This window comes from Lycium barbarum, chromosome 9, assembly GCF_019175385.1.
Source record: "Lycium barbarum isolate Lr01 chromosome 9, ASM1917538v2, whole genome shotgun sequence".
NCBI classification, from domain to species: Eukaryota; Viridiplantae; Streptophyta; class Magnoliopsida; order Solanales; family Solanaceae; genus Lycium; species Lycium barbarum.
In genome coordinates this window covers 33,559,326-33,575,280 of record NC_083345.1, presented here as the reverse complement: position 1 = coordinate 33,575,280, position 15,955 = coordinate 33,559,326, and the positions used below count along the sequence as shown (strand labels likewise).

At 38.2% G+C, this 15,955-nt stretch overlaps 2 protein-coding genes across 2 annotated transcripts; one reads left to right on the top strand and one right to left on the bottom strand.

Annotated features, from left to right (window-relative positions):
- Nucleotides 1–3,811: 3,811 nt before the first annotated feature.
- On the top strand, nt 3,812–11,951 carry LOC132611167 (ATP synthase subunit delta', mitochondrial). Its single transcript, XM_060325569.1, has 2 exons — nt 3,812–4,285; nt 11,329–11,951. The coding sequence occupies exons 1-2, from the start codon at nt 4,028–4,030 to the stop codon at nt 11,671–11,673; spliced, it is 603 nt and encodes a 200-aa protein (XP_060181552.1). The 5' UTR covers nt 3,812–4,027; the 3' UTR covers nt 11,674–11,951.
- Nucleotides 11,952–12,390: 439 nt separating this feature from the next.
- LOC132611166 (superoxide dismutase [Fe], chloroplastic) lies at nt 12,391–15,431 on the bottom strand. Its single transcript, XM_060325568.1, has 9 exons — nt 15,222–15,431; nt 15,084–15,127; nt 14,851–14,925; nt 14,133–14,321; nt 13,372–13,543; nt 13,173–13,291; nt 13,061–13,087; nt 12,925–12,948; nt 12,391–12,817 (listed from the first exon to the last, which is right to left on the bottom strand). The coding sequence occupies exons 1-9, from the start codon at nt 15,271–15,273 to the stop codon at nt 12,611–12,613; spliced, it is 909 nt and encodes a 302-aa protein (XP_060181551.1). The 5' UTR covers nt 15,274–15,431; the 3' UTR covers nt 12,391–12,610.
- Between the last annotated feature and the right edge of the window lie 524 nt (nt 15,432–15,955).

Below are 15,955 nucleotides of genomic sequence, written 5' to 3'. Positions count from 1 at the left end.
TACGTGAAATAATATGAAAATTATTATTTCATTCGTGTATATTTTTTTGGTGAAATTTTAATTTCTACAAGTTGATAACTTCAATGATTGCGCCCTGAACTTTAGTAAAATCTTGAAGTTCCGACTTATAAAAATAAACATAAACTATATAAAATATTCTTATAATAGTTTGAACTAATAGAAGTTGGGGTTTCTCCGATTTTTCCAAAAGTTAGAGTTGCATATTTCGGAGTCCATGAATTTGTGATGGAGTTTCAATCCGTGTCAGTTCTAACTCAATGAATATTTTCTAGAGCCCATTTGAATTGACTTATTTTAGGTGTTTTTAATCAATATAATTTTTAAGCACTTTTGTAGTATTTAAATAAAATAAAAAAATGTTTTTAAGCACTTCTTTTTAAGGCAAAAAAATGAAAATTAAAAATAAGTCATGAGCCCGTTTGGATGGGCTTATATGACTTTTAACTTATAAGCCAAAAGTCAAGTGAGGAATTCTAGCTTATGACTTTTGGCTTATTTTTATTAATTTGGCTTTAAAATAAGTGCTTAAAAGCACCTTTTTATTTTATCCAAACACTCCAAAGTGCTTAAAAGCTATTTTTGGCTTAAAAGCACCTAAAATAAACCAATCCAAACAGGCTCTAAGTCAAAAGTCATAAGCTCATCCAAACAAGCTCCTAGAGTCCCTTATTCCAAGTTGCGTGAGAAGTTTTAAATTAAAGCTTGGTATTTAGTAGGCATTTGGCCATAGAAACCAAAAACTTTTTCACTTTTTTTTTTTGAATTTTGGAGTTGGAGTTATATTTGGGCATAGTTTTTTGCAAATAGTATTTTCTTGTTGAAATGTAAAAGGTTTTCGTTGTGAAAAACAAGTTTTTCTTGTTTTTTAAATTCCAAATACAAAGTTGTATCTGGAATTTTCATGGCAAACACTAATTTTTAAAAAAAGTGAAAAAAAATTCCGAAAAAAAGTGAATAATTCTTATGGACAAATGGGCTCTTAGTCTACAGATATGATTGTCCAAACAATGTTTTCGTATTAAAAAATGACTTAAGTTTAATTAATTTAAAACGCTGGCTAAAGCTTAATTAGCAATTCAAAAAGTGACTATTTCCCAATGAAAAAATTACACAACGTGGCAAACATTTATATTGTATTTACGATACATAACTATAGTTTCAAAAACTTAAGAACGGAAAAGGGCCTAAAATGTCCTTGCAATATCGGATTTGGTACAACAATGCCCTCCGTTTACCTATTCGCTCTAAAATACCCTCGCCGTCAACCTAATGGACCTAAATTGCCATTTTTTTTAATGGCCCAATTTAAAAATATAATTAAAAAAATTCATTTATTACATGGCACGAATTTATTGGAAAATTTTAAAATATACCTAATTAATTAATTAAAATTCCATCTCAAAACCGGGATCCACCTAAGACCCATACCCGCCCACCTAAATGCCCCATTACACTAAAATGAATTGCCAATAATCTTCTATGTTCTTCATCTTCCTAAGACCTTTCATCATCTTCATCACCATTTGTATCGAATTAATTTGATCAAATCGGCAAATTAACAACCTAAAAAAGCAGAATAAAGAAACCCATAACCAAAAAATTAAAATTAGACTAGTACAACGGTGCCGATTTATTGAAAACTTCACACCACTGATGCATCGCAATAGCAGCAAATCTCTACCCTTTGAATTCTCCATCAAATGTCACAAATTTACGAGAAGAGATAAGATAAATCAAAGAAGCAAAGGAACAACAACAAAACCCACCATGAAAATGCTTCAACATAAAACAAAATATCCACAAAATTCGAAGCAATTTCACAAATTGACAAATTCGCAGAACCAAAAAGAACAAGAAAAAGCATAAATGAAAAAACCCATAACCAAAAACTCGATTTGAAGCAATGACACATGTAATGCCCCCTATTTTTCAACTCCAAAAATGCAGAACCTCAGTCGGATTCCACAAAATCAAAGCAATTTTGCATTTTATTTGTGTTAAAATTTAGTTGAATACTGGAAAAAAAAATACTTGTTTAAACTCATGAAACCTCCATAAAATTTGGACATTCATTGATGAACATTGACCTCAATTTGAAAATTTAATTTTTATATTTGTTGGCGATTTGAAGTTGGTATGTTAGAATTTGGTTCTTAAGCTCAAACGTGATTGAGTATACTTGGAAAAAAAACTTCATTGAAGAAGTGAACCAAAGCCTCCACTAAAGGAACTTTTTGAAGCTTGCTTTAAATTTCTAGTCTGTAAATTCGGGTGATACTTAAAGTTGGTAGCACGAATAACCATCGAATTAGGGATTAGAACCTGAAGAAAGAAGCAGAAAACTCCATGGAAGTCATTATGAAGCTTCAATAGAAGATGACATGATGGTGGTATTTTTCACACATGTAGGTCGGGTCAGTGGTGAATTTTTATTTTTAAAATTTTTTGGGAAGGGTTTAAATTTGAGCCAATCAGACTTGACCACATAATAAATAAATATTTAATTATTTTATTTTAATGGAAGCGTTAAAAATAAGGACAAAGTAGACCCAATAAATTAATGCCTTGGGTATTTGGGAGCGTGAAGGTGAATGAAGAGTATTTTTGTACAAAATCTAATAATTCGGAGGCATTTTAGGCCCTACACGCACATAATTATATGCGCTGATACTAAGGGTGTTAACCGGTTGGAACCGGAACCGGTTATGGAACCGGTTAGGAAACCGGCCGGTTCCGGTTCCAAAACCGGAACCGCCTAACCGGTTCCGGTTTAACCGGTTCCGGTTTACCGGTTTTAAACCTCAAACCGGAACCGGTCCGGTTTGGAGTGATTAAAATCTATTTTTTTTTTGTTTTTTGTATTATATATATATATTATAGTATTTATTTGTATATTGTAGCTATATTTTCATATGTTATACAACTTTATAATTAAAGTTTAAATATTTACTGACTAACAGCCTAACAGCAAGTCAGCAATACAGAATAGTGCTTTTCGTATACATATATATGTATAACTTACATATACTTATATATATGTATAACTTAATATACTATATATACTTACATATATGTATAACTTAATATATATACTATATATATATATACATATCTACTATATATACTATATATACTTTATACATACTTATATATATGTACTATATACTATATATACATATCTACTATATATCTATATATACTTATATATATGTATATACTTAATATATATGTACTATATACTCTATATACTTATGTATATGTATAACTTAATATATATACTATATGTATAACTTAATATATATACTATATATACATATCTACTATATATACTATATATACTTAATATATATACTATATATATTTATATACTATATATACTTATATATGTGTATAACTTAATATATATATATACTTATATATGTGTATAACTTAATATATATACTATATATACTTATATATATGTACTATATACTATATATACTTACTTATATACTTTAGTTTTTTTTTTTTTTTAATTTTTTACCGGTTTAACCGGTTCCGGTTCCGGTTTTACCGGTTTAACCGGTTCCGGTTTCCAAAATATTGGAACCGGACCGGTAAACCATTAAACGGTTAACCGGAACCGGTTAACCGGTGCTACCGGTTCCGGTTCCGGTTTAACCGGTCCGGTTACCGGTTAAAACCGGTAAGACCAAACCGGTTACCACCCTTAGCTGATACAATTCTTCCACCTAACCTAACAAATATAGCTACATTTTATAAATATGCAAACTATAGCTACATTTCGTAATTAGGTTATCTATTTATGAATTTATTCTGTCTCCCAATTTCTCTCCAAATTTGTTGAATGTAAGCAGTCCCCCTCTTTGGGCCTGAAATTTGATCCGAAATAGCCTCAAGTCTGAACCCAACAAGGGCGAGTTGCAACCTGCCCTACCACAGCTCACTCCCCATCTCATTTCCGGTCAAATCCAACAATCGCCTCCGCCAATCTCCACCTCCAATCATGTTCCGACACGGTTCAAGACTCCTAACAAGAGCCACCGCGATGACGTGGCGCCGCCCATTTTCAACTGAGCTATCAGCTGAGCACAGCGTTGATTCCACATTTGTTGAGGCTTGGAAGAAATTAATACCTAACACCGAACCACCTAAGACTCCATCTGCGTACATGAACCCTAGGCCTGCAACACCTTCATCTATCCCTTCTAAGCTTAGTGTCAACTTTGTCCTTCCTTATTCCTCTGAACTCTCCGGTAAAGAGGTATGTATGAAAAAACTTCTCTTCTTTCTATTAAATTTTCAAATTTAAATTTGGTTTCCCCTATTTTAGGGTCTATTATTTTGTACCTCGGATCAATTTTAGTACGGATCAATTAACGGATGAAATGCGCCTCGATTCAAAATTATAGGGCAGTTATATCAATCCTCTGTATCCACTTTGCACTATTTAGCTCCTTTTTATTTAGATAGATGATTCATATAGGGCAGCCCAGTGCACAAAGCATCCCGCGTTAGCAGGGTCCAGGGGAGGGCTGCACCCCAAGGGGTGTTATGTAGATAGCCTACCCTAATGCAAGCGCTAGTGACTCCTAATGCAAACATTAGTGGCTGCTTCCACATTTAAATGATTCATATAGTGAGACCATATCTAGCCAACACGTAACACACTCCTATATCTGGTCATCATATGGTTTGCATTTTCCCCAACTTTTTCGTAGGGACATATGGATCACTCTTCATGTTTCTGAGTTGGAAGAATAATTCAAAGTTGTAAGAAACCAAATTGTTTAGGATTTTGTATTTATTAGCTTATTTGATTCATTTCTAAATAGGATTTGTAGTCAAAATTATATAGGACTAGGTTTTCCAGCTTCTAGTTAAGTAGGTTTCGTACTATTATAAATAGGGGTGTTGATAGCTATTTTCATGTGTGGAGAATTGAGATTGATGAGATTGATTATCTGACAATGTTGGCGGTTCACATCTTTCACTTTTCCCTTATGCTATCTCTATCTTCCCTCTGATCGCTATCTCTATTTTGACTTTTTTTTTTGATATACGGGTCATTTTCTTTTGAAGACATCTTAGGAAGTTGTTTGTTTTTGAGATTTGTTTCTTTCAAACTGACTGTTGACTATTAACAAGCTGAGTGAGGCAGAGAAAAATGAGAATTGGTTGGATTCCAAAATACATACAACCTTAGATTTATTAATGATGATCTTGTGCGTGTTGTAAACGATTTTATAGAATTCCATCTTTTCCCATGCTAATGACTGAGTTAAATTGTTGGTGTTGCTAGTTTCTAGTATGAAAACCAACTGTAAACTATTGGTACTTTCCCTATTATAATTTGGTGAAGTCTGAATACTCATGAGACACGTTGAAGATCGTGTAGCTCATGACTTGCAGATGTCATGCTAGTCAATTTTCTCATGTTAAAGGTTGAAATGGTTCGGTTAGAATAAATCGTTTAGTATTTTGAAGAAATCTTGCACTAGATAAGCTCTGGTTCTGTTGCACGAACTTGGATGATACCAATTTCACATTTTGTTAACTGACAATAACATGGAAGTGAAAGCTGGAAAATTTACTACATTGGAGAATTGTATCAGTAAAGTTTATTACAAACGTTGTGGCGTTAAGACTTGTGAATTGAAGGGAATATATAAAGACCAGGGAGTCAAATGCAACTGCAGAGACTATGTCTTGCTTTTTTCCTGCACTTGCTGAATGAGTTTTTTGTAGGGGCAGGGGAGGGTAATGTGGCCCCTCGCCTGTCACTTTAACCATACATTGTTCAACAATAACTTTCCTCTACCATCAATCTTTTGTGCGTCCAACTTATTAAATACAGGTAATATGAGTTATTAAAGAAAGGCATTACCTCTTCAACAATCAAACGGAATCATGAAGCTAAAGTAGGGAATTTGTTTTCGATAGGCAAGCTACTCTTCATTTTTCTATCTCAGTATGCCCACAAGTCTTTTTAAATTGATCCATTTTGAGCATCTAGAGTATAAGAATTTTGAATGAATATCTCCTGAGGTAAGTTTAAAATAATAGCAGTTGAACTATGTGAAAGTATGGTAGTCCAGAGTGGACACTAAATCAAATCCAAAAGTAGCATTAGTTAAGCTTAATTTGTATCAATTTGGCTTTGCAAAGATGGAATTTTTGTTATTCTGGTAGATGACTAAAGTGACCTGGACATCCTAAAATGGAAAATGGGTCAAGTAAATCGTGACCAAAGGGGTAACAGCTGTCAGATAAATTGATATTTGAGAGTTCAATTGGATCAACGAAATTAATTATGAAATTGATAAGTAATCTAATTTAAGCTTTCTTATATCTTAATTTTTCAAAATAGTATCACTTTCTAGGGGATGTGAACAGGTTTTGGCTGTTCTATATTCAGAAGGAAAAAATGACTGATGATTTGTGCTTTCATTTTAATACATTTTGGTAGTCTGGCTGATTCCATGAGTATCTGGCTTAGGTATTTGGCATTCTACCTTATCAAAGAATATTATTTGGCATTCGTCAAGAAGTTGTACTTGTAACATTTGGCCTTTCAAAAGGAATATATGATGGCATATACTTTTATTTACTTATGCTTCAAAGAAATAGTGCAGCAATTAAGTTATCTATTTACAACAACAACAACAACAGCCCAGTGAAATCCCACATCTTGGGGTCTGGGGAGGGTATAATGTACGCAGACCTTACTCCTACCAAGGTAGGATGGCTGTTTCCGAGAGACCCTCGGCTCAATAGAAGCATAAAAAGGGGGTCAGATAAGGTTAAAAGATTTAAAACGATATTGCAATGAAATAATGCAAGCGACACAGTAAAACAGGATAATCAAGGAATTCAAAGCGATATGGAAATGCAAATCACGAAAGCGGCACAGATAAAATAGAGTAATCAAAGTACAGAAAGTAGCAAATAATAACATAAATCAAAGCACAAGAAATTATAATGCGCTAATGCGCCTACTAATAAGGAAAGATAACGAGACTTATATACTAGCCTTCTACCCTAATGTGGGTCCTCCACACCTTCCTATCTAAGGTCATGTCCTCGGTAAGCTGTAACTGCGTCATGTCCTGTCTAATCACCTCTCCCCAATATTTCTTTGGCCTACCCCTACCTCTTCTGAAACCATCCATGGCTAACCTCTCACACCTCCGCACTGGGGCATCTATGTCTCTCCTCTTCACATGCCCAAACCATCTCAGTCGCATTTCCCGCATCTTGTCTTCCACCGAGGCCACTCCCACCTTATCCCGAATAGCCTCATTTCTAATCCTGTCGCTCCTAGTGTGCCCACACATCCATCTCAACATTCTCATCTCGACAACTTTCATCTTTTGAACGTGAGAGATCTTAACTGGCCAACACTCCGCCCCATACAACATAGCCGGTCTAACCACCACTCTGTAGAACTTGCCCTTCAGTTGTGGTGGCACCTTCTTGTCACATAGCACTCCTGAAGCTAGCCTCCATTTCATCCACCCTACCCCAATACGATGTGTGACATCATCGTCAATCTCCCCGCTGCCTTGCATGATAGACCCAAGGTACTTGAAACTACTTTTCTTTTGGATGGCCTGAGCACCAAGCCTAACTTCCACGCCAACCTCCTGGGGTGTCTCACTGAACTTACACTCTAAGTACTCTGTCTTGGTCCTACTCAGCTTAAATCCTTTAGACTCCAAGGTATGTCTCCAATCCTCCAGCTTAGCGTTAACTCCGCTACGAGTCTCATCGATCAGGACTATGTCGTCCGCGAAAAGCATACACCATGGCACCTCACCTTGAATTTGTCGCGTCAATCTATCCATCACCAAGGCAAATAAAAACGGACTAAGAGCTGATCCTTGATGCAACCCCATCACAACTGGAAAGTGCTCTGAGTCCCCTCCTACTGTCCTTACTCTAGTTTTGGCTTCCTCATACATGTCCTTGATCACCCTAATGTATGCTACAGGTACACCTTTAGCCTCCAAACATCTCCATAGGATTTCTCTTGGAACTTTATCGTAAGCCTTTTCTAGGTCGATGAATACCATATGCAAGTCCCTCTTCCTCTCCCTATACTGCTCCACCAGTCTCCTCACAAGATGAATGGCTTCTGTAGTTGAGCGTCCCGGCATAAATCCGAACTGGTTCTCTGAAATAGACACGCCTCTCCTCACCCTCATCTCCACCACTCTTTCCCACACTTTCATAGTATGGCTTAGTAGCTTGATACCTCTATAGTTTTCGCAACTCTGGACATCCCCCTTGTTTTTGTATAGAGGGATCATTACGCTCGACCTCCATTCTTCGGGCATCGTTGCCGTCTTAAAGATGACATTAAACAACCTAGTCAGCCACTCCAAACCTGCCGAGCTCGCGCTCTTCCAAAATTCCTCAGGGATCTCGTCAGGTCCGGTCGCTCTTCCCCTGCGCATCCTACGGACAACACCCTTAACCTCCTCAACCTTAATACTCCTGCAATACCCAAAATCGTGACGCCTCCCTGTATGCTCCAAATCTCCCAACACGATGTCTCTCTCCCCTTCTTCATTCAAGAGTTTGTGAAAATATGACTGCCATCTCTGTTTAATGAGAGTCTCCTCTACCAATACTTTTCCATGCTCATCTTTAATGCACTTCACTTGATCCACATCGCGCGCCCTTCTCTCCCGCACCCTGGCTAGCCTGAACAATTTCCTATCCCCGCCTTTCTCTTCTAGTTCAGCATAGAGGCGTTCAAAAGCTGCCGTTTTTGCCGTCGAAACCGCCGACTTCGCCTCCTTCCTCGCTATCTTATAAAGTTCCCTATTCGTCCACATCTCCACCTCATCCTTGCTTTCTATCAGCTTCGCATACGCCATCTTCTTTGCTTCCACCTTCCCTTGCACTTCTCCATTCCACCACCAGTCCCCTCGATGCCGACCATGACTACCTGTCGAGACTCCCAACACTTCCCTTGCTACAACCCTAATACAACTAGCCGTCCTATCCCACATACTGGTCGCATCCCCACTACTATCCCAGGCCCCCATATCCTTCAATTTCTCTTCCATCTCCAGGGCACTAGCCGTGGTCAAACTCCCCCATCTGATCCTAGGTCGATCGTCCCCGACCCTCTTCTTCCTCGTCATCTTAATCCCTAAATCCATCACCAAGAGCTTATGTCGGGTTGTAAGGTTGTCCCTCGGAATGACCTTACAATCTTTACACAAACCTTTATCATCCTTCCTAAGAAGTAAAAAATCTATCTGAGTCTTAGCCGCCGAACTACGGAAGGTTACCAAGTGCTCTTCCTTCTTTGGAAAACTCGAATTGGCTATCACCAACCCAAAAGCTCTTGCGAAATCCAAAAGTGAAACTCCTCCTCCATTTCTGTCCCTGAAGCCAAAGCCTCCATGCACATCATCATAACCTCCCGAAATAGACCTGATGTGCCCATTGAAATCCCCTCCCACGAAAAGTTTCTCAGTAGGCGGTATGCCTCCCACTAACTCGTCCAAATCCTCCCAAAAGCGCCTCTTCTCCTCCTCGCGTAAGCCCGCTTGCGGCGCATAAGCACTAATAATGTTCAAAGTGGTCCCTTCAACGATCACCTTAATCGACATCATCCTATCGTTGACTCTCCTAACCTCCACCACCTGATCCCTTAAATCACTATCTACTAAAATGCCTACCCCATTCCTATACTTCGATCTACCAGAGAACCAAAGCTTATACCCGTCTACCTCCTTAGCTTTAGGTCCTACCCATTTGGTCTCTTGGACACAAGCTATATTAATCTTCCTCCTCTTAAGGGTCTTAACTAGCTCTATGGACTTTCCCGTTAACGTCCCAATGTTCCAAGAACCTACTCTCAGTCTAGATGCTCCTTTAACCCACTTACTCCTCCTAACCCTCGTCCCCGTCCCCGTCCCTGAACGAGAACATGACCCTAGTCTACCATCAATATCCAAAGCCACGAAAACGCGTTTGAACTAATAAATTAGTCAAAGGTCTAAAGTCAGCAAATGTAGCTACAAATGTATGAACAAAGCATAGATATGAGAACCGGAGGTACCAACTCCAGTCGAAATGAACCTGTTCGCCGCCGGAAAATACTGTTCACGTCGGGGTACTGTTCACGCGGAGTACTGTTCACACCGGGGTACTGTTCACGTCGGGGGTACTGTTCACATCGAAAAAACCGGAAAAATTGCCGGAAAAATTTGCCGGCGACTGAGCAGCGGCTATCCGGCAGATAAAAAGGGAAAAAAGTAGAAGAGAAGAAGAAGAGGAGAAGAAAAAGGAAAAAGCGAAAGCAAAGTAAATGTAGCCGGAAAAGTCGCCGGCGTTACCTGGTCGCCGGTATTACCTGAATGTGATAGTGGCCGGAAAAGGATCTGAAATATCAGATATCAGATCTAATCTGATCTAAATCTCAGATCTAATGGTGAAGGGAAGAGGAGAGAGAGGAGAGAGAAAGTTAGAGAGAGGAGGGATAAGAGAAGAATTCACAAACAAAATAATAATAATTAAGTTATCTATTTGTGGGGTGCTTTTTGGTACTTAAAGTATGATGAACTTTATGGGTTACGGATGCCACTGAACCCAATGACCATTTGAGTAACCAGGTTATATTTGTACATATTTAGTAGATCTCTTAACACATATGCGGGCTGAGCCAACCCAATGACCATTTGAGTAACCAGGTTATATTTGTACATACTTAGTAGATCTCTTAACACATATGCGGGCTGAGCCAACCCAATGACCATTTGAGTAACCAGGTTATATTTGTACATACTTAGTAGATCTCTTAACACATATGCGGGCTGAGCCAAAGCTACTGGGTTCGGTCAAAACCATAGCTTCAACTATGCACGCCCCTGCACCCCCGCTTATAGTGTAGGAAAAAGATAAATTGAAAGCTTTTGGACAGCTGCTGTTCTTACAGCTTTTCTGAGATGAAACTTCTCAATAGTCTTATCCGCTTGGGTGTTCACTGCTGTCAGGAAATTTCTAAGATTATTATTAATTGGCAATTTTGTATGGTAGTTATTTTCAGAAATCATAAGTACACTATTCCAGTATCTGACTGTAGTGTGTATTATGTTTTGGATTAGTGACTAGAAATATTGCCTGAATCAAGCTAAATTTTGTTCAATTTAATCCTGTGGCTGGATGTCACATTTGGTGTCGCGTGATGTGAGCAGCTTGTCTATATGAAGAAGGGATGTGCATGGATTCCATCATCTGAAAATTCGAAGTCCAAATGTTTATTCCTTCTTTTGAATCATATTGCAGGTTGACATGGTTATCATCCCTGCAACTACAGGACAAATGGGTGTTTTGCCTGGGCATGTTGCGACAATTGCAGAGCTGAAGCCCGGTGTCCTATCAGTTCACGAAGGCAATGATGTGACCAAGTACTTTGTGAGTGGTGGATTTGCATTTGTTCATGCAAATTCTTTTGCAGATATAATTGCTATTGAAGCTGTGCCACTTGACCGGATCGATCCCAATTTGGTACAAAAGGGCCTCACAGAGTTTACACAGAAGCTAAGCACTGCGTCGACTGATGTAGAGAAAGCTGAGGCCCAGATTGGAGTTGATGTACACAGTGCCCTTAATGCTGCTCTGACCGGTTAAATACAGTCTCTGTTCCTGTTCAATTTTCTTTTCCTTCTGTCTGTTGGATGCCGCAGACCCTTTAGGACAGACTGATTTTCAACAGATTTACCCGTGCATGTATGGTGTGACCTGTTTTTAGTCCTGCATCACTTGAATAAATGCAGGGGACAAATTTCCCTAACGTATATGTGGTTAGATGCCATATCATCTGTACCTCTGAACTACAGTGATGAGAGTTATATTGTTTCAAAGAAATTTTTAAGTGGTAGCTGAATTTTCATGCTACCAAATGTTCATACCGCGGTGTTCCCCTTCCCAGTTCTTTCTCTGCATCCTTTTAATTGCTGTTACATTGCTTTATGTATTGTCGCCTAAAACCTCTTCTAGCGTTGACATTTACATCCCCTTGAGCCCTATAGTTGAATTACAAACCAAAGAGGGATGAAGTGTATTAATCAACATTTAGTAAAGGATGAAAACCGCTATATTGTCAAATGAAAAAGGCCTCCTTTTATCCCAATAGATTTCCATCTTAACGAAAAAACCTCTTCTTGCACCGGCAATACTGAAAGCTTTTTGTATCATTCGAAATTAGTATGACGCTGGTCGTCGTACTAGAATTTGTGGGAAAACAATTTTTTAAAAAAATTGTGGGAAAGAAAGGGGGCCCTTTAATTTCCAAAAAATGCCTCTTATTTTTTCAACTATAGGCATCAGACCATGGCTTCCAATCACTGAGCAACTATAAGGAATCAAAATCAGACAGATTCCGCTATACATGTACTTCTCACATTATAGTTCCTACTTCCAACATCCAAACCTCATTTTATCTTGCTATTACATTCCTTACATATATAGCACTTTAAGAACTGAAATACTAGCCATCTATCTTCTGCTTCCAAAATTCGAGTTGATAAAATTTCCAAAACTGAAAACTTGAGAGGGATAACACAAATTATTCCGCCTCAGAATCTGTACTTTCCACATACATCTCTCTAACTTCATCACCGGCTTGATATTCCTCTTCCTCCTCTCTCCTCTTCCTCTCTTCTTCTTTTTCCCGCTCGGCAGCTTGAGCTTTAGCTGCTTCAAGCCTAGAACTCACTGCTTCCCATGATACAAGCTTCTCCATAAAGATTGATATGTACTCAGCGCGCCGACTCTAGAGGAAAAGAGATGGCAGTGCAACCATTAGATTGTAGTCAGGGTACAATCTTTTCTATAGGAAAACCCAGAACACAATTAAGCAATTTTATCAGCTAGGCTTACCCGAAAGTCAAGATGGTAAGCATGCTGCAGTTTCAAATAAAAGATTTAGAAAATTAGATTTAATAACCATTACAATCACCAAAAAACAAAAAAACAAGGGATCAAATATATCGACAAAAGAACCTGTACTGCTTACCTCCCAAACATCTATAGTGAGGAGTGGCTGCATCCAATAAGACACAGTTGTGAGCTAGAATTCGAAACCTCCATGAACCAAAGCAATAGAGAAGAATGCATTTTTTACTCACCGAGTAATCCCAAACGAGGGGGTTTACAGCATTAGCTGTTTTCACAATTACAAGCTTTTTGTCCTCATCGGAAGGATGGGGATTTGACGCGTTTCCTACATCAAGTCTATTTGCTTTGTCTACAAAGTGAGTAAAATAAACATTAAGATTACAGTCAGGGTTACCGGAACAAGTAGATAAAAGATAAAGAATTACGCACATGCAAGCCAAGCCCATCCAGAACCAAATTGTGTTGCTGCAGCCGTCTTAAATTCTTTAACAAATGCTTCAAAGGAGCCGAAATCTCTGTTGATTAATTCTAATAGTTCACCAGATGGCTTTCCTCCTCCACCAGGCTTCATAGACTCCCAGAAGAATTGATGATTCCAAGCCTGTACAGAGAAAGAGGGCAGGAGTGGATTTAGAAGGTTAGGTATGGGTTCGGCTGAAACCTTTGTATTAAGAAATTCACTAAATATGTTGCCAAATTAAATTCAGAACCCAGTTATTAACACCTGGTATCGCTATTCTAGAATTTAGAACCAATAAAATTTAAATCCTCGCTCCGCCTTTGACAGAGAGGATGTAAAAGACATGAAATTAGATGGAGAAATAATAACCGAAGCACGTAAAACTATCGAGCCATTGGACTTCTATGATATTTTTTCTTCATCTGATTGGTCGGACTTCTACGTTATTCTCAACACCTAACTGTGATTGTATACAAATAATTACAAATAACATTACAACCATAAGGTTTAACTCAAATGCACTTGGATCAATTGTAAAACAAAAATATGTAGTCTTGATGAAGAATCTCATTTCATGACCGTCTCAAACAGATTGAGAAGCTGAATGATAAGAGACTATTCGGTTCTCCAAAATAGACATTGCACTTAGAGAGCCCCGCAAGAAGGTAATAACAAAGGGTGGGGGGTGGGGGTGGGGGTGGGGTGAGGGATCTACTTCTCTGTTTCTCACCTGTGCAGCGTTGTTGAATGGTGGAAGGAGATCGCCTCTGTTATACGTAACAAGTATTATGTCCTCTAGCGTCAAGTCGTCCAGTTCTGTTCCGACTATTTGCTTGTTTAGGTTGTCGACATAAGCCCTGTGATGCTTCCCCCAGTGGTATTCAAATGTAGTGCGGCTCATATGAGGCTCCAGAGCATTCTACATCATGATATCCACATGTCAAAGCATATTGAACAAGAAAAACCATAAATTGCTCTATTATAATCAATCATTTTGCATCATTCCAAGGCTTCATTTTCCAAAATTATTAATCAAGAACTACAATTTTGGAACTGAATCATACTCCCTCAGTCCCAATTTAAGTGTCTCTCTTTCCTTTTTTTGTTTGTTCCAAAAAGAATGTCTCTTTCTATATTTCGTAAGTTGACAGTTCAAACATCATACATGGTAAGTTTAAAATCACAAGATTCAAAGTACATTAGACACATCTTAAATTTAAGACCACAAGATTCAAAAGTTGCATTTTATTTTTTAAACTTTGTTTCCTGTCAAACTAAGACACTTAAATTGGGAAGAAGGGAGGGAGTACTATTAAGGCTCACAGTTAAATTCATTATAGTAATACCAACGCTTTCAGGAGACATGGATGTAGTTAACAAAAAGAAGATATGATTCTGAAAAGAAGAAATCCCTGAAGGAAGCTATTGTTTGAAAGTTGGAAGAATACCATGGGATAAGGTGGAGGTTCCAGCTCAAATTTAGCTCTAACTTTAACAGCACCAGCTTTTCTCACCAACTGTTTCTGCAACCAAAGTAAAGACAGAATTCCTTCTTACAGAAGCATTTCGTCGAAAACCATGTGTACTATATGAACTCAAGTGGATATTCAACTACGCACAAAGGAAAGACATTTTCTTTTTGGCTATATTATCAAAGCCCAACAAATAAAACATAAAATACCTTGTGGGTTCTCCAATTTAAGGTTCGACATGACTCACGAAAGCCTACATTGCCAATACAAAACATTAAAACACTGAAAAGAAAGGTGGTTAGGAGTGAGATAGAGAAATGGGTAAAGAAAAATGAAAAAAGGCGAACCTGGACAAGGAAGAAATGTAGAGGGGAGAGTAGCAGAAGGTGTGGCGGCCATCCTTAGTCTTGAGGCAAACAATTGTGAGCTGCTTTACTTATGGGGAAAACAGTTAGCTGTAATACTTTGATTGTCGCCAAAATTTCAGCTTGGTAAAGTTTGGACCGCGGTGAAAGTTGAAACACGTCTCAGGATAAGTCTTCAATGCTTTCGAGGTGCCATTTTTTATAATAATAATTACTTGGCATAATTATCTTTAAGATTTAATTTAATTATATTTAGTAGCTATAATGATTTTGTAAATTATCATTCATAGCTATACCAAAATATATTAGGTTCATGGCTTGAATTTCTCCCTCATTCCTCTCTTCTCCCTCACCTCTCTCTCTCTGTTCCTCTCTCCGGCCAAATACATTTCCTCTCTCCTTTTTCCCTCTCTTCTCCCTCAGCCGCCGCCGTATCCTTTGTCTCCTCTGTCTCTGTGACTAAATACCAGATCTCCGGCCAAGTTAGTTTTCTCACGTATTGTTGCTTTAGTGGTGGCCACATCTCCCCCTCCGCCTCTTCCTCCTCCACGGCGACACCACTAAATTTGAAAAACGCTACTGCCTCCTCCACTGCCATTGCGCTTCTCAGATCTGACGGATACCGAAATTCATGGCTTCTTCTCCTTGTTGTATCTTAGATCTGAGTGTATTTGAAATTTTGCATCTGAAATTTTGTTGAAATACAGTCAAATATA

Excerpts from the sequence above, each read along its gene's own strand:
- LOC132611166 (XM_060325568.1), bottom strand. The coding sequence starts at position 15,273 with ATGGCCGCCACACCTTCTGCTACTCTCCCCTCTACATTTCTTCCTTGT. Across the intron at positions 15,128-15,221 it reads TACATTTCTTCCTTGTCCAG|GCTTTCGTGAGTCATGTCGA; the intron begins GTTCGCCTTTTT and ends TTGGCAATGTAG. Across the intron at positions 13,088-13,172 it reads CCCTCGTTTGGGATTACTCG|CCACTCCTCACTATAGATGT; the intron begins GTGAGTAAAAAA and ends TATTGGATGCAG.
- LOC132611167 (XM_060325569.1), top strand. The coding sequence starts at position 4,028 with ATGTTCCGACACGGTTCAAGACTCCTAACAAGAGCCACCGCGATGACG. Across the intron at positions 4,286-11,328 it reads CTGAACTCTCCGGTAAAGAG|GTTGACATGGTTATCATCCC; the intron begins GTATGTATGAAA and ends ATCATATTGCAG.